The sequence below is a fragment of the Aphis gossypii genome, chromosome 2 (genome assembly GCF_020184175.1).
Source record: "Aphis gossypii isolate Hap1 chromosome 2, ASM2018417v2, whole genome shotgun sequence".
NCBI classification, from domain to species: domain Eukaryota; kingdom Metazoa; phylum Arthropoda; class Insecta; order Hemiptera; family Aphididae; genus Aphis; species Aphis gossypii.
Window position 1 is genome coordinate 38,149,106 of NC_065531.1, and position 20,058 is coordinate 38,169,163.

At 33.0% G+C, this 20,058-nt stretch overlaps 1 protein-coding gene and 1 long non-coding RNA gene across 2 annotated transcripts in view; one reads left to right on the top strand and one right to left on the bottom strand.

Moving 5' to 3' along the window:
- The first annotated feature begins 293 nt into the window (after window positions 1-293).
- Window positions 294-20,058, top strand: part of LOC114131358 (protein expanded) — a 29,277-nt gene continuing 9,512 nt past the window's right edge. The window contains 3 exon segments of the mRNA XM_050198898.1: window positions 294-857; window positions 17,361-17,529; window positions 18,809-18,908. Coding sequence (XP_050054855.1) covers window positions 17,410-17,529; window positions 18,809-18,908 — 220 coding nt within the window. The 5' untranslated portion in view covers window positions 294-857; window positions 17,361-17,409.
- On the bottom strand, window positions 2,351-14,308 carry LOC126549523 (uncharacterized). The gene is made up of 3 exons (XR_007603627.1): window positions 14,192-14,308; window positions 8,004-8,215; window positions 2,351-2,741 (listed from the first exon to the last, which is right to left on the bottom strand). It is a non-coding gene; the product is annotated as an uncharacterized LOC126549523 (long non-coding RNA).

The following is a 20,058-nucleotide window of genomic DNA, read 5'->3' on the forward strand; positions in this document are numbered from 1 at the left end:
CTACACTAGTATTATTCACTATTATATTTTATAAAACTATAAGTACCTACACGATAATGAATCGGTGATGATATAATATATGGGTAATGTACAAACCTAGGCATACCGCAGGAGACGGTATCCCGAGCATCACAAGTGTCCGACAGTCAAATCCACTCTGAGAACCTCTGATGTAGCAGCGACATAACCGCCACTGACGGGGCCACATCGGTCAGTCGTATGGGTATAACATACGCATAGTCGTCGTCGCGTATTATTATAGTCGTTCGGTTTCAGTTTTGTTTGGTACCGGTCGTCGTAGTATAGTTGTAGTCGTCGTCCTCCTCCTACTCTACAACCATCGCAGCCACCGCCACCTCGTCGAACACCACCACCATCGCCTCGTCATCGGGCAACGCCGAGCCCGTCCGTCCAGTTCGGTGCGCGCACCAGACGACTGCTCGCCGTGGTCGCAGAAACATAGGCCTTGCCCGTTTCACCAGTCATCCGCGTCGTTCCGCTCCACCGTCGCCATATTTTGCTGTTTCGCGCCCATTTCCTCTCGATCCCTGTTCTACCCTGCACCGCTGCTCGTAGTGACGAAGTTTTTCCGACTGATTTATCAATATACACGCGCGAGTGGGTACGAGACTACAGTGCGTCGCGTTTCGGTTTTTGATTTCGTTTTTCGCTCCGACAAGTGCGCGCGAGAAAACCGATTATCGACCAGCAAAGTGGCGCGCGCCTACCTACTAGCTTTCAGGACGTCATCGTCCTGCATGACGTGATCACCGTTTGTTGCGATGATGCAGGACGACGACGACGACGACTGCGGTCGACGTCAAAATCATCTCCGTCACTGAAGGACCCACATGAAGGTAAGAATCTAAAATAGGGCTTGGAGCCGGTCCGAGTGAATTCCCCCTTTCCCTGTTTGATTACGAAACCAAAAATTTGATACACAGTACACATACACTCGTACCTTTTATCACGTCTTGTATTCATTCGACTTATGAGGATACTAAAATATTATATACACGCCGCGTTGTTGCGTTTTGGGCGAACACTCGAGCAAGCACGCAGGACGAATTCAATTGACGGAATGATTTAATTAACTACGTTTGTCGCCGCCGTACGTTTTTTGCATATAATAATATCGTTGATATAATATAGGAACGTGTCCTCGGGAAAATGGACGCGTATTGCGTTTCCCACCTCCTCTTCGAGGCTCGAGTAAATCTGTTTTTCAAAAACCATCATCTTTTATACCCGACACTCGAGCGTGCTTATTGTAAATGTACGATATATATTGTATTAATGCATGCGCGCGCGTGCGTGTGTAGGCCCGCAACGAAAACGACGAGACGTTAGGTACCTACTACCTATATAACAAACATATACACGACGCTGTTGACATTATAATGGTATTTTTTTTTCGGTACCCGTAGTATAGGAAACTGGATAGGGTCGATGTCAATGGAATAATAATAATATACACGTTTGTCTTCCTATTTCTACGAACTCCGGAAAAAGGTTTTGTGTCGTCGGGTGGTATGTTATATATATTGTTAGAAGCAGCATAATAACATAATAATATGACGCTTTTACCGTAGGTAGTACCTATATGTATTATTATAGTGTTTATATTATATTATTAATGGTATATAGCATTTTTAAAACGTCGTCGGTCCAAACTTGTATATAGGCCCATTTGCAAACAAAATGTCAAAATCCATAGGAGAGATAAACTCGTTTCCATACACACATACATATACATGTATATAATATCAAACACACGTCGGAATCTCAATAACAAGGTGTCAACTCTCACTTTATATTATACGCACACATATACAATATCCATTGGCGCCGCGCGCGTGTGTGTACAGTAGAAGTGTATATTATAATGTAGCGCGCGTGTACGAGAATATAAAAATGTGTGTGTGTGTATGCACGCATGTGGTGTTATTAACGGATATATTTTCTAAAATATTATCATAATATTATTATTATAATATTATATATTATATACACGGGGACCGAGCTCGCGGGTTTGAAACTATTCTTGGGAATATAAATTAATTTGTATTATTGTATGTATGTTTTCTCCGTTACGGTATATGTAAAGGGTTTGGAATTCAGTGGTTAGCGATATCGATTGCCGATGTATAACGTGCGGAGATACCTTAAGGTATATAACACACGCTTTAAACCGTACAACGTTGCGCGAATTCAAAACGCTAATAATGTAATAATATTGTTATGTGTACCTAATATACCTATATAATACTATTATACTTCTGCGGACCGACGGGTTTGCAGTGCGTGGCCCGCGCCGTCACCCCGTCCGCGCACGCATTGTGTACCTGCATTGCTGTGTACGTCCTACACGCCGTATAATATATATTTTCGAAAGCCTGCAGTTAGAAACACAAGAAAATTCCACCGGTAATAAATGGGTTTCGTTTTTATAGTCGTTGTAATATAAGAAACGCGTTGGAGACTCCCAAATCCCAAAATTTAACGACCGTCGTCGCGCCTCTTAGAGGTCGTTTCTCGACGGATGCTTCGCGTGGTCCGACGACGGAAAAATAGTTATTCAACACGAATACCTGTTTTGGCAGTAAATCGTGGTAACTTGATCTGATGGAGATTTATGGTCCGCGTCTCTCCTTATCGCGAGCTGGTTGCTGCACGCAGTTATGTACGACCATGTTACCGCCTCCACCACCGCCCATTATAGAGGTGCCCCGTACACCCCGCTGTAACCACGAAAAATTTATAACATTAATATATATGATTCATAATAATTTATAATATATTGTATATAAATGCATCATACTATATAGGGCTAATGTAAAATACATATTTTTTTCCATTCACATCATGTTATAATAGGTATAATATTATGTATCTAATTTCCATTATTAAAACATTTAAAACGATTTGTTTTTCAATATGTACCAAAAAATAAGTGATTCAAGTGTTGTGCTATTGTTTTTTTTTTTACACGACGAATCTTCGTCTGCTTGAAGTACTATAATAGTATATCAACTCAAAAACGTAAATATACAAATATACAGAATCATTGATAATGTAAAACTTGACGAGAGCGCTGGTGACAGGTCTATATAGTACCTATATATATATAGTCATAATCAGCTACTGTACACATAATACATACATTAATGTGTATACACATAGTACACATACTCACACTTCTATACGTGTTTTTATATAGGTACACTTAAGATGGATATAACATGTTATGTATCATATATGATATGAATAAAAAAAAAGGAAAACAACGCGTTGTTGTCATCGCGTAGTACGGTAGTCTCATAAATCCGCTTTTGCTCTTCCAGAATAGCTAATTAGCCACGTGCTTTACGGTTTGTCAGTTTTTATATATTAGCAGATTGCAGGTACACTGTGGTATAATAATAATAATAATATAACGCATGCGAACATAACATTATTTCTAGCCTTTTGGCTATAGATACTGCAATTAGCGTCTTATTCACATTATGTCACTTTTCGGATCCATTAACCGATTTAACGTTATTATAATGCCCCCACGTTGGATAGCATCGATTTTTCAAGGTCACTCGTACACGATATTTTACATATTATTAGCTATATAGTACATAATGTAGTGTATGTTGTATAATATTTTAATGTGAGAGACTGCAAAATCGTTTTCGTCGCCGTTGACAAAAAAAAAAAAAAAATGTGTAATAATTTACCGAGAACTGTATAATGTACACTGTGGTTTTTTTCTTTTGCTCATTCTCATAGACATACCATATTTATATACATAAATATATTATACACAGCATATAAGACCGAGTCATGACCCATAGGACATATTGTCTCTAAAAATGGTAAGCTGAAAAAAAAATTGTTTACTTAACAACATTAACGTCCACAGAATTGGACACACGATACCAGTAATAACTCTGGTGAGTGTGCGATTAACAATAAATAAATGAAAAATAAAAAAAATAATAGCCAACGCTGAGTCGTCGCCACCGATGCAGCGTGCGATTACATCGTCGTATAGGTACTACAGAATAATATTGACCGACTTTTGCGCCATCGAGGAAGATTTTGAATATTATTTGCTCTGATTGCGCTTTGTCGCCGTAATAATTTTATATACATTACTAGTACACTACTTATACCTATTATAACCTATAATAGGCTATAGTAATTTAATTTTCATGTACGAAATAAAAAAAAATTATCAGTAAAAGTGTTAACGACATTCGATTGTTTGGCATTATTAGTCTAACGAGAGGAAGACTTTTCGAGATATAATAACAAAACTATATATCCACACATAGTATACTAAATTCCTACAATATATTATTATGTATTATCAAAACTGATTAATGACCTATAACGGCACATTTATAGGTGTATACTATGCATAATATAAATTTACATTATACTGTGTACTTGTTACTTATAACGAATATAGTTGCTTATGTATAGTACGACTAGTACGAGCTATGCTTCATTTTACAAACCGATAGACAATATTGTTAAGAATCATAAAGTTAAAACTTTTCAATCTTGTCCTGATGTAATGTGTCGCTCCATCCGGCGGCTGTCGAAAACGTAACACTATTTTGAAATAATATAATATTATTTTTCTGCTTTTAAATATCGCTCCTTGTGTACATTTTTCATCGTATGAATTATGAAATTAAAAATTATTTGAATTACACAATTTTATAAAACATAGAATTGTAATTATAATCAATATAGGTATTTCCGTTTAATCAATTTTAAATTATTATGTCTGTATACAAGTAGCTTTAAGGTTATTTATTTTTAAGTAGGTTTAAATTTTTCTTGGTTATTGTATACACGAAATCAAGAATTCTGATTTTTAAATATTCTACATTTTTATTGCATTAGCTAACATTTTCTTATTTAATTTATTTATTAATAAATTATTAACATATTTTCTTTGTGACCGCATATGACATTTTTTCTACGATATGCACGATTGATATGTAGACGATAGGTATGTTAAGTTTAGTATATAAAGAATTGCTAAATGTTTATATTCATTTATCAGGAAATAACTAAAAAAAGACCAGACCCATTAGTCGCGTCTATAATTTTATGAGATACATACACTTAATGGCATATAGCAAGTCAATATAACAGAAAATTTATCTTTTCTTAGTCTGTTCACAAGTAATGTCTGTCATATTTGACAATAACAAACTTTATGTGTATTTATAACGAGCCAAATCTTTTTGTATTTTGTACTTTTTTTTTTTAATTTTAGGATAACCTCGGCAAATTAGACGGTGTCCAAATTATTAATGACTGTCATGTCATAATAATATTAATCATTTAAATGTATAGATAATATTATATTAGAGCATTTCAGGAATTTGACCTTTAGGTAATTTTTTTCTTGGTCGAAGTAAAATTGATATTATTGTTATGGGATATCTAAAATAAGTTTATAAGACTGGAATTCGGTGCATCCCAACGACCAGATAAGATGGTACTAACATTTTCAGTTGAAATAAAAACGTTTTTCGTGTTTCGAGAGGATTGTGTTTCTGTTAAGTATTTATTGGTGTTTTTATTAAATTTGCTTTGGGCAAAAAGACACAAACATAATACATATTATCGTTAACGTTGGGAGATTGATCGTCAAAACGTAGCAGATTTACACAGAAACACACACCAGACCCCAGACTATAGGCGGGTATCAAATTTATAATATTGTGTGTCGCGGGGAGATGACAATCTGCTGCAGGTATACCAGCTATGTGGTACTCGTACCGTACCTCGACGACCTTTACTCGACGGACCACGGACGACGTATAAACCTTTTTATATAATAATATTATATAGTATAATAACGTATTATAATATATTATTGTAATGTTATTATTATCATCATCTACTATAATATAATATCGTGCAGCACTTAAAATACACCTGTACACGGCGTAGGTATAATACCACCGGGTTGTATATACCCGTGCACAGCACACCGTCTCTCCGAATCGATTTCAGTTTACGTCATCAACACGCGATGCGGTGAATTTTTTTTCTGCGCTGCGATTTAAACAATTTTTCATATATAAGATTATATTATACTCACACACACACACACACACACTCGGCTTTCGCGTACATCATATATCGCCGCACACACACACACATTTTTGCGTTTGAGTACTCGTATTTACGCGTGTCCGCTTGTGTATGTGTGTATAGGTATTGTATAGTCGGCACCTGGTCACGCACCTGGTCTCTGGGGATCCGGCGTGAGTATGAGTGTGCGTGTGTGTGTGTCTGTGTGTGTGCTTGTGTAGACGGGCGGGAAAAAGGTCGACCGCATTCCAGGGCCGGATCGCTCCCTCCAAAGCGGCGTAGGAATGTCGTCGGCTCGTGACCCCGCCCCCCTCTACACCCCCGCGACCGCAACCGGCAACCCCTCTCCCCCGCGACGGCCCCACCCGTTCCGCGCTCTCGTACTTGGTCTCTCACTCTCGCTGCACCGTGTGTGTGTGTTTATTATACGCACACACACACACACACACACACACACTCACATATTCTGATCAAACAACGCAATCGTCGTCGATCTGATATAAACATATAATAGTAATACACACACACACACATACGAACCCGCTGCAGTCGAAGGTACCCGACTACGTATACCTATACGGTTTTTTTCCTGATTTTATTATTAATAAATTTTTTTTTTTTTTTTTGTTTTCCGAACTCGCCCATCTCCTCTCTGGAGGCGATTATTATTATACCACCGGTGGCTGCTTTATAATCCGTTAAAATACCGTCTATGCGCTACTATACACCACCCACCCCCCTACCCCCGCGAATACACGCGCGAGAGATTTTTGAGTATTTTCTTCTTCGGAGGACCATACCGGCAGACGGCGAGACGAGGGGCAAGAACCGTGGAGACGTGTTGTTTTTTTTTTACGTTCACGACAAAAATCACGGTCTACAGACGACAACGAGTATATAATAATAATTGTAAGCGTCTTCTACACTGGGTTAGATGCGTAGGCATAACGATGTTATCATGATACTATACGTATACATGAAATCCAAAGACAAAAGTCAAAAAATCGCGCCAATAATTAATGACACGCACATAATAACATTCCACGCGGGGTAGATAAATCGAAGAATGATCGTAACACACAACACAATATACGAAAACAACGCGTTGAATTACATTTTAACCGCGATCGCGCGCGAAGAACCGGTTCGGTCCGGTACGGGGGGGAAATAAATACGCGTACGTTCCGAGTCGGCCGAAGACGCGTATATTACCCGCGCGCGCATGCTAGGAAAGAAGGAATAGTAATCATTTTTATTCAACAGCAGCGCGCGCGATGTATATTATATATTTTAATATTTTATAATATCATATTATATATATATTGTATTTTCGTTGTATACGCGAGTCTGCAGCGGCGTATATTACACGTCATTGATATAAATTATAATTAAAAAAGAAATATGGAAAAAATTACCTACACTAAGTTAAACTTGTAGTGATGGTGTATTATAGGGAGTCACAACAGTGTACAAATATAATCAAATTAAAGTGCAATATTAAATAAACAAGGAAAAATATGTACACATTTTTCTCATAGACTGAAATACTGAATCATAATCATAAACACTGACTATTAATTCATTAAATAAATATGATTTATAACTTTTTTTTTAATATTATTGTTATAAATAAGAATATCGCGCAGGTATGTAATATTGATGTTTAACTATTATAATATACCTATATGTGCATAAAAGTATTGCAGTCTTATTACTGTAGCCATATTCGACTTTGCCTCGTAGAGCTCCAAAAAAAAGAGTGAACGATTCCTAAGAGGTATTCGACTTACGTCATACGACTATGATAGTTTGGTTACTTTGACCTATCGTTAGAAACAATTTTTTCGTCTGGTTCACAAATAAAAACGAGTTAGTAAAGCAAGTACCCATACCTTAAATCCGCGTCTGCATGAGTCTTGTAAACGGACCGTTCATCCCCGCGAGTCATAAAATTAACAGACGTTTAATCACTAGAAGAGACGCCTCATCCACATGTGTTAACTCCGTCTACTGGGTGTACATGGCTAAATTTTCATTCAGCGAATCCATTTTATGTCGTTCCTCCTTACTTTGAATATTAGTCAGTTTCAATATTATATCAAACCTAAAAGTAAAAATGTTTAAAGCATCTTATAGGCTTTTATTGATATTTTAATTTTTAAGTGTTATTGCCATGTTAAATATTATTTTAAAATTATAATATTTATATAATCATATTATATTGTTATGCCCTAAATAGTATTCTTACGTTTAAGTTTTAATTTAGTATATTGACTCTAATATTAAAGCTAATAGCTGCAATATAAAAATATAAAATGGATTCTGCTGAACGCAAATTTTTTTATATTGTATATTATTAAGACGGTGACATCGTATTTGGGTGAGGCATTCTCAATATGTAGTACATATTTTAGTCTCTGCAGGGTGCCAATAGCTATACACCATTTGATGCATCAGCAATTTAAATCATTTCGATATTGGTTCATTTTAATTTTTAAAAGAATTTTATTTTACAAAAACGACAATATACCTACCTAATTCAAACAAGATTAAAAAATAATTAAAAGCAAAATAACTCAAGTAATACGTTTCATAATTAACGTCAAATCTTATAATTATAACAAGTAGTAGATTTTTCAAACATTTTATTTTTGGCTTTTTATAATAATTGTAAGCATGTTTGTATTAAGTGTTGTAATTTTCATACAATAATTAATAATCAGATACTTAGGTATACTATAGCAACTAAGAAATAACCACGAATATTATCCATTTTCTAAACTTTATATTATTTATTATTATCGCTTTTTAAATATTTTTGAAGAAATAACCTAATAGAAAAAAAATGATCAAACGCGTCTTATATAAAAATATAAAATCAATTTATGTTTTCGGTCTACATTCGATCTACGATCCAAGTCGTATGACTAACAACAACTCCCGATAATCAAAATAAATCCTATCATAATATATTTACGTGGGCGAAACTTCCATGTAAACCGATTTTTTCGATGGGTCGAATTGCGGCCCTATAAATTCGAACATACAAAACTCTGGTCGAGTGTTTAGGTTTAATTTTAATGTGTCAAATCGGAATGTCCTGTACGACGTGAATAAACTAGAAAGTAAATGATATATAGATACATTATATTATGTTATACACATCAATATATATAATATTAGTTGGAAATATCCGTCGAGTCGATGGCGCCTCGGTCAAGTGGAAGATCCGTGCGCGTGTTTATTAAGTATAATATGTAGCTGGTGTAGGCCGAACACATTCTATATTATATACATCATATATTATACTTATATATGAAGGTATGTGTATATAGAGGTATGTTTGAACGTTTTACCTTACACGTAGCCATTAGGTGCGACAATCGCATAACACTTAACGGTGAATCATTATATTATTATATAAGCCGATAGTGTAAATTGATATGAATTTTTGATTCTAATAATTACTTTTCTGTTCGTTAAACCGCAGATTTCGGTGAAGTGTAAAAAATATACGATATGTCCAGTATCGAGAAGTACACACGACATACCATATGATATAGGTAGTTTAAATATAATATATATAATATACAGGTCGTTATATATGTGTATAATACATTTTACAGTACATACTAATATTATATTGTTCAGTCCTGAACGTTGTAAAACTACCTATTTCGAAAAAATACATACGACGAGTAACTATATATTAACGAATAGTAAACGATCCTAAGTTATTGTTTTTTATTTTAATTAAAAAGTCAAAAAAGTATAATTTTCACTGTTGCATTTACGCGTGATAGAAACTTTAAAAAATCAAATGAATAGATCGTATTCAATTGTATATGAATAAATGTATAAGTATTCGTAAGTTTGTTATATATACCTTCCTATATAGCTTAATAAATTTGTTTTTTGTACTCGTTTAGAAAACGACACTTATATTATTGTATTGCACCCAAACGGTTTTTATATACCAATACGCCAAACAAAAATATTTACATTCGAGAGTGTGAGAATTTATTCTTATCATTGATTAGGAATTTAAAACCCGCGTACCGAATTCACATGTTTACATTTTGTTGTACAAACACAACAGCGTCATTCGTTTCGGTTGTTGAAATTTAAAATAAAATAATATAGTATTAAGGTTCGATTATACGTGGCATCGGCGACGTGTTTTGGGACGCGCTTTCGAGTTTCTGCAATTAATGCAACAGCAACTATAATCTATCTATATCAATAATACTTTGCTGGGAAAGTGGGAACGGTTTCCTTTTAAAGATAACAAAACTTAACAGAGGACGTGTTAACCATGGCGCGCTAGTACCACCTATATGGGCTACAATATAATGTAATGTAAATACCTATGATAATTTCCTTTCGTTTTTCGCAGAACCACCGAATACCTATAGGTACACCCGTTTATGTATACACGAGTAATGTTGTAAACCAGTGCAACGGTTTTTTTTTTGTCAAAAGAAATCCTTAAGGTCGTTAAAGTCCTTTAAGTTACAAGTTAAAAATTAGTTAAAATTGTTAATACATAAAATATATTATAATCATTCGCGTAATATATTATATTATAGAAATGTAGCTATGCAAGTCTAAGGCAAAATATAATATACAAACTAATTGCATTTATATCAAAATTTAATCAAGTTATATTATGAATTTATGAATTATCGAAAAATGCAAAAAACTTAGTATAGGTAATATCATATATAACGCATATTTTAACGTGATAAATGATAATACATATTTCATTCAAATTACATTATTTTTATTAGGAGGGATTTATATGACACTAACAACTATGTTTATTATCTATAAGTACCTGCGGAAAGTTTATCAGTAAGGAGCTTAATAAAAATCAAATAAACAGTTACATTAAAAATTAAATTTATACATAAGAAGTCAAAATATCAATGAAATGTTTATTTAAATAGTAATAAAGGTTAGTTTTCAAAAGTATAATACACAGTATAGTATGTCTTACCGGGGTGTTGTTTTCATATATAGCCTATCTATGCTAAACCCGTTTCATATCTAAACTTTAAAAGTTACTGGAATTATTGGAAATTAATTATTTTACTATACATAAATTCTTATAATAGTAAAGTAATAATTTTTAAAATCATACCAATCATATTAATTTTATCAAATGTTATTATTACAAAAACGTATTATGAAAAAACTTTTAAAAAAAATAATCGTTTGTATATTTACTTATGTCGTATGAATATGCATACCAGAATATTAATGATATATTACTAATATATCCGATCATGAACGACAATATATTGTATTTAAAATATATGATATTATAATATTTATAATCGAGATTGTGTGTATGTGTGTGTCGGTTAAACGATGGAATTTGTGAAATGCCGGTGTTTTACTTTCTCCTGAAGTATGTATATAGTTAACTCCACGTGATTAGTATTCAGACACTTCCTGGACACAATAAAAATAATACAAAAAAAAAAAAAAAAATACAAAATACAAAACAAAACAAAACGTGACAATGGGTTGTTATTGATAAACCCGATATCGACGACGAGACGATCATTATTTTTTTCTATTGTACCTATACCTATATCCGATAGACTGCGAGCGTATACTTATACATCCATGATCCATCGTACTGCACTACACTGCACCGCGGACGGCCACGAAACGCGCTTAAGGTCGCCAGCGATCGTATTATATTATTATAGTCGCGGTATTTTATTTATGTATTTATACATTCATCAATATATGCATATATAGATAATACGGATTCGCGTGTAAAGATGACATGCCCGGAATACTTAATGATAATTTATTGTTGTCGGTCAGCGGTTACAGTGTTTGTGTGTGTGTGTGTGTGTGTGTCTTTGCATACATATAATATTATAACGTATATATATATATATAAACCTATCCGGTCGCCTTTTGACGTGTATATAAGCGTGCGTATATATAATAATAAAAATAATACGAACGTTGCATCATCACTGGCCGCCGCGGATAAAAAAAATTAGTTCTAGAATAACGGAATTCCTCGGACCGCGGTGGTACATAAATACATAATATTGAGGTATCTGTGTTTATATATTATATACATAAATCAAAGTGCGCACCGGTTATAACCTATAAGTTACATTATATGTAGAGTCGTAGAGACATTATCAATGACATATATATATATACTTATTATATTATCACGTTTGTCGTTTATAATATTATAATATATCGTAACAATAGCGCGTATATACATATACACACATACCTGTGTAATACCTCTCTCGAGTGGATCCTTTGGAGCCATACGCGGTCATTCCAGAGGCGATCGTTTTACATACGGGCTAGTCGACGCGCCCCCAGTCAAATTGTTTTTATGGGGAGGGATAGTTATTGTAAATCGAAGTAATACACACACACAGACATACACATTTATACATTTATAATGTATATACTAAAATAAAGTGCTATCGTACTTTAAAAAGCATAATACGTATGTAAATAATATTATATGCGTCGTCGCATTCGTGTGTGACGTGTAAATTATAATAATACTACACAGCTACAGTGTGGATGAACTCGAAGAAGTGATGGAGCGGACCAGGGGTAAAACGAAAAATATCGGTTCGCTATACTATACGATGGATACATGCAGTTTATCTAAACTTTAAAAATGTTTTATAATTACCTAATAAACAATACTCGACCGAAGTTTAGTTTTTATGCACCGAAATTATCTACAAAACAGTTCTATCATGGTAGGTATATGAAATTAAAAATTTATATTATTTTCGTTCAGAATAATGAATTTTGATAATGTACGATAACATTAATATAACTATTAGAAATAGTAAAAAATATAATTAAAAAAATATTTTTTCTTAATGACTTCAAAATATTGTGTGTTTAGCATACTCGAAAATTGTAATACTTCACGATATTACGAGTGTTCACTGCGTTAAGAGAATCACCCATACCTATATAGTATTATATTATAGTACATAGTATGACTCGACCGGTTAAGCTCAACGATCTCGAGTGTTCAGCGGCCTGACATTGTGTTATTACACTTGTATCATCATATCCGTAAATCATATAATATATATATACACCTATATATTATACACGTAATACATTCCACAAGAAAACGAACAAAGATCTCGTAGTAATATATTATACGCACGCATTATAATATAATATAATATATAGGTCTCCCGTCGTCCCGACCCTTCGTCCACGGCGGTCGGTCGTCACATTAATAATAATAATTAGCCGAAAATAATAATAACCACGTTCCTTGACCGGATACGACAGCTAGTGCGTATTTTAACACTATATTATACGCACTATAAACCAAGTATAATAATATTATGCGTGTACCTATAATATAATATAATCTCTATATATACACACGTGGACCATTGTACGGGCATAAAGACGTCGTCATTGTGGCGACAACTCGGCGATGTTGTCTAGCTGTGATTTTTTTTTCATTGTCACAATGTGTATTATACACCACACAAACTCGAAGATAGATAAAAATAAGAAATAAAAACGATTTTGGTTCGAGTAGGAAAAAATGTAACAATTTTTATGGTATTTTAATAACGGCTATTACGGAGCGCGCATTTCGATACTACGTAATTGGTCGGCATCCTTGCTGTATAGCTCACAGTAGCTACAGTAGCAGTTATACTATAATAGTGGTCGATCACATAATAACATCAACATAATGTAATCGTGTAAATTAGCCGGTCATATTAGTTTTTTTATTATTATTATTTTTTTTTTTTTTTTAGTTATTAATAATTATTATATATATCGTATTATTTATACGGGTTTACTTTCGTTTTTATTTAATCGTTTATTATGGGATATAATTATTATATTAAAATATTTTATGGAAAAACAGTCATTCGCATACTATATATATATATAATCGTAATAATCTTACGTAAAATTTCAATTTTTTTTGAAATTTTTAATTGCACGTTTATATTATATACATTGATGCCTGACACACAACATACTAGCTGTTTTTGTGGGAAGAAAAAAAATGGTAATTATTGCTTACCGTGCGTACGGTGGTGGTCTTGAGCATAGTTCTGATTTCGCATTGCAGGCAAATCACTGTACCTACCATCTGATGCATTCCAAAATGTATCCCACAGTTGCAGTGGTGCAAAAACCTGCAGTAATGTAAATAAAAAGATAAAGATATATATTTTTTTTGTACATATATATTGTAGATAAATTAATATGTTTTGTGTATGTTGCTTTTAATGCATGTGCTTTATTATAATAATATAAACTGTAATATTACTAAGAACAAAATAAATTGTCATTTTTAACGTGATCGAAACGTTATCCATTAATAGTATTATGTATTCAAAAAACAATTTAGGTACGTAAAACGTATGTGTTATTTTAATCTACGTAATAAAAGTCAATTATAAATTTTAAAATAAAAAACAGTCTCGAGTAGACGAGTATTGAATGCTTACTGTAAACTACGAGTTGTGCAGTAAGTATAATATTATTATTGCTAGGAATAAAATATAGTACGTATAAATAATGTAATTAACATAATATTATTACACTGTACCTCGGTGCGGACGACGACGACGACGACGATTCGCCGTATGGAGAAAAAGCACGGTAGGTATATATATATATATATATATATATGTTCGAAATTCCAAGCGGTCATTCATCCAAGAATATTAGCATCGTTTAGCGTGGCTTGAATTCGTGTTAATATCTCTGCGATTAGCGCAAGATCGCTGTCGTGCCACACGTAAATCACCAAATATTCAGGCGGCCATTAACTTAAAGATTCCGCAACGAGTTAAAAAAAAATAAAAAAACCTGTAATAAATTAATAACATTGTAGGTACCTATCGGCTATTATATAGGTATGTATATTTGTAATGTTTGTAGTGTACCTATAGCCATATAATATTATAATATATATAATGTAAAGTCGTTATAATTATATGGTAGTTGGTCAGTGCTGCGTATATATTATAATATTATTATTATTATTATTACTATACGGACGCCGAGTATTATTAAAATACGGCCGTCGCCCCGTGTGTAATGAAATTTTTTCGGAGATTTGTTGACGACCAGTTTCGTTCTACACACGGGTGTATAGTTGTAGATATTATTATATTATATATGGTGTGCGAGAGTATAAACGGGCGGGTTGTATAATGCACGTCATACACACGTTGTACGTACATAACGCGCGGGTAAACAACGATTTTTTTTCCAAGGGAATTCGTATTTTTTTTTTTTTCGGATTTCGTCCGTTTCCTACGAACACGACTCGTGCGCTGCGGGTATGCCCGGTGGCTGGCGCGTATATTATATTATTATGTACCTGCGTCGTACTGCAGTCGGTATGATATTATTATATTATATTATGTGGGTACGTCGAAGACGCTGTCGTTGTTTAGGGTCCGATGCGTTCATTATAAAAATATTATATATATTATACACACACACACACACACACGATATATATATACATAGGTATATCGTATTAGCGGGCGCGTTCGACGAGACTGCTGTGCAACGATACGACGCTGCCGAGAGTGCGCGCGTTCGGGGGTTTGGTCTCGTTTTCCTGGTAAGATACATCTCCGACCTTGAACCGACCAAAACTATACACATACAGTGTGTAATTTATTCCATTACACACACACACATCGAATGAACTATATAATTAATAAACTAGAATTCATCATGTCGGGAAAACATTCGGTTCCGACATATTTTCGACCCGGGACCCCGCGTGTATTTATATAGGAACCTATACTCCGGCGCGCATACCGAGCACAAACTACATATAAATACGTTTTTTATTTGATGGGAGCAGCACTCTATACGCGTGGAAATAAAAACGCGCTGCCGTGGCAATGTTTCTCTGCCGCGTTTCGTACGTCGCCGTATCATTATTATGTAATAATACAAAATATATATACGATATATGTACGTACCTATCGTGATATTCATATTTTACGCGATATGTGCGAATTATTATAATATTATTATATTGTAAACTCGTATCGTTTGACGCCTTCGAACAAACACACACACACACACACACACACACACACACATTGTTTGATATAATATTATAATATGTATATATTATTGTGCGTAAGTAATAACACTAAAAACGATGAAACGACTATATTTTTATTTTCATACGTGTGTCAGGTTGGTGTAGGTAGTAGGTTATCTGCAATCACTGACGGAGTAATGTACGTAAACGTCCAAATATTTGTACATTGCACATATTATTATAATCTACTATAGATATATACGTATTTATAAATTAATGTTTCTTTATCTGTTCTACATACACTTGAAAACTAATGGACCGTTTTAAACTAAAATTATATCGATAGATTCTTTGAAAATTCGCGAGTGGTGTGTCATTAGCTTTTTTTCAACCCCCATAGATTATTTTAGGGTGGCTCACGTAAAAATGATTAAGTATTGGCTTACGAAAATCGAGTACTTTTGGATTATTCATCTGGGTTCATTTAATTGAACACAGATTATATTACGATTATAAATTAGTAGGAATATCTCGTATAAAAACTGTTACAAATATTTTTAATAAAAAAAAAAAAACAAATCTTAGATTAAATACCTACTATGAACACGATTACAATTTTGATTTATTTTCCAGTTTTTGTGATTAGGTAGGTAGATTACTTATAATCATAAATAAGTAAAAAAAATATATATATATATCATAGAATTATTCATTGCAATTGAATTTTTATGATGCACTTTAACTGAAACAAAACAGAAATCGATAGAGAAATGGATTAATTTTAACCCGGCCGAAGTCTGGTAACACGTCTAGTTTTATATCATATTATTATATATATATATATATATATATATAGGCACAGTATCCGCATATTAATATTATCATAATATTACGCTATATAATTAAGTACTTGAATGCGGCACGTGAATGTCGTAGTTACGATGATGTCATACGAACCTTTGTACAAGAGATATTATAATATACGTTTAGTTTATTTTTCTGCTTGACTATCTATACAATAAGCAATAACTGTTGATGTGTTTATATATATATTATGTTGTTCAAAGTACAACGAAAACTTATGCATTTTTCTTGCTCACCACACCGACAGTCGACCGGAGTCGGCGGCGTGTCGATTACGCTCGTGTAATAATGTATGCATGTTAATCAGTTGCAGATATTATGTGGGCGCGCGAAATGTAGGCGTCGGGCGAGCTAGCATGCGGAGCGCCAGCACAGTGAGCGGCCCTCTACTGTCTGTTTCAACGCCTGCCAGCCAACAAAACCGGTTCGCTGCCGTCCACCTGCTCACTGGCCAATTATTGTATTTCATTGTCGAGGTGAGTGTAAAATGACGACTGCGACGGATGCGGAGAAGAAGAAAAATACGAAAAAAAAATAAAGATTAAACGCGATAGAGAAAGAAAGGCGACGACGATACGTGGAGAGTAATAGAGGAAGAGAGAGAGAGAGAAGAGAAAAAATATTTTTATTTTTCTATATACATTGTTTACCGGCCAAATATTATTAAGTCCGCGAATTTCGACTGTGATGATAGTACCTATATAAATAATATATATGTATGGTATATATGTCTCACACGATTTATGAGGCCGCCATAGTACATACCGTAAAATATAATATTATATACCTATACCTATACGCGCGCGTATAACACACTAAACACAACAATATGCGTTTTTGTGGTAGACGTGTTATAACTGGATCACTGGAAACCGGCATGGAATTCGGTTACATCCACGATATAGAATAAATAATATTATATTGTCAGAATGCGTGAATATAAAACAAAAAAAAAAATAATATTTTTTTTTTTTTTGTAATATACGGCCGACCTACATAATATAAATACTAATGTATAAAAATATTATATTTGGTCGCGGCCGACGACGATCGCATTGCGTTTGAGTTGCTCAAAACATATTTCAACAAATCGATTTTATCATCATCGTGTGTAATAAAAAAGCGTTTGTGTGTGTGAGAGAGAAAGAGATTTATACCGGGTGATCCATTTAACGCAAGACACTCGTTATTTCAAAATCAATAACCGTTTTCGAAAATATTTTTCTTTTATTCCTATTTTTTCTAAGATATATACTAAACTTTTAATATTTTTAAAATTGTTACCCTTTTTTGATGACAACGTGCATTTTGAATTCCCCTAATTATAAAACAAATAAATAATTTTTGAATTACCTATTTCAATTTATTAACACCAAATTTTGGACTTGTAGTTTTTAAGATGTGTTGAAAGTTTAAATAATGAGTTTAGCGGAGTGGTATATAATTACAAGGATAATCGCCGCTCATATAAACTTTAAATACTTATACTTGTCCAAGATTGGGTTTTTATACATCATAATACAATTTAAAATCTGATAACGCTAAAAACTGTAAAAAAATTTTCGTAAAGGTTAATATTTTTTTTAAATAACGAGTGTTTAATAATCGTTAAATGATTCACCTTGTACATAGGTACGTCATAAACAGAGTAAGATAAATTGCAAAGTTGTATTATACAATATTCGTTACTCGGACTATATAGTATATAAACTTCATATGTACCTTTGCGAACGTTTAGTATATTTTTGTTTTTAGGGTAAATCTCGGGTGAAAGAAGTCTTCTCACAGCTGACGACTTACATGATTGCTCAAGGAATGCAGGACGTCCAATTGTTCGCACTGGCATTTATTCTAGGTAAGTCGAGTATTACACTATATATATATATATACCACGACGATGGTATGATGGTACCTATGAAGATATAATATAATATTATAGTGTAGTAAATGTTAACATAATTGAACATAGCATTTATAAAATACATAATACGATATTTAGTATAAAAATTATATATATATATAAACTAATATAATATAGTAATCTATTTTATATTATAAATTCTCTGTTTCTACGACAAGTGTTTAATGAATCTAATGATGTATATGTATATATATATAACTTATAACCTGAGACCATATTACACAATGTAAACACGATCACATTTTAGTATTTTATTATATACCAGTACCTATATGAATGATATAGGTATGTGTGTATCATTTAAATAAATGATAATACAAAACTGAAAGGTATAGTGATGGTAATTACTAATTACTAATTTATATGCGTTTATAATATTATGAATGTTACACGATTCATCGCAATATCTCGCGTACCTAGTTAATAATATATGATTTCAATATAACTATAATTGAAGAGATGATTGATATTAAAATAAAATAATTTTTCCTTACCTCTTTGCCCACAGAACGTAATAATTGTTCAACTACTCTACGGTTACGATAATATTTTCAATTAATTTTATTATTTCACAAATACCGTTTATAATGCACAATAATAGTAACGTATGTACAAATCCGTTATGAATGCCAACGCGTTGTATTCGTATACAGTAATCTACCTGTGTGTATAGTGTATTATACAAGTATATTTCGATTGTATATAACTGTTGAAACTAATATATTATTTTTATATATATACAAATACATTATACACAGTAATGTTATCGTTTTAATTGTTAAACTTGAAAATAAATCCGATCTCATATTTTAATACTTCACTGTTTATTTTAAAAATGTAAATTAATTAAATTTTATATGACGTGTTTGTAGTACAAAACTATAAACGTGACCAACAGATATAAGTTTTCAACAAATATAATGTTATAACTACAATAATATAGATAATATAGTATAATAATGTAGACAAGACAGTTTATATATATATATAATACTTAGATATAAATTACTAATAAGTTAAAATAATACCATATATTAAGGCGCATCGTGTAGACAATTCAAGCGCATGGCTACCATCGAAATTA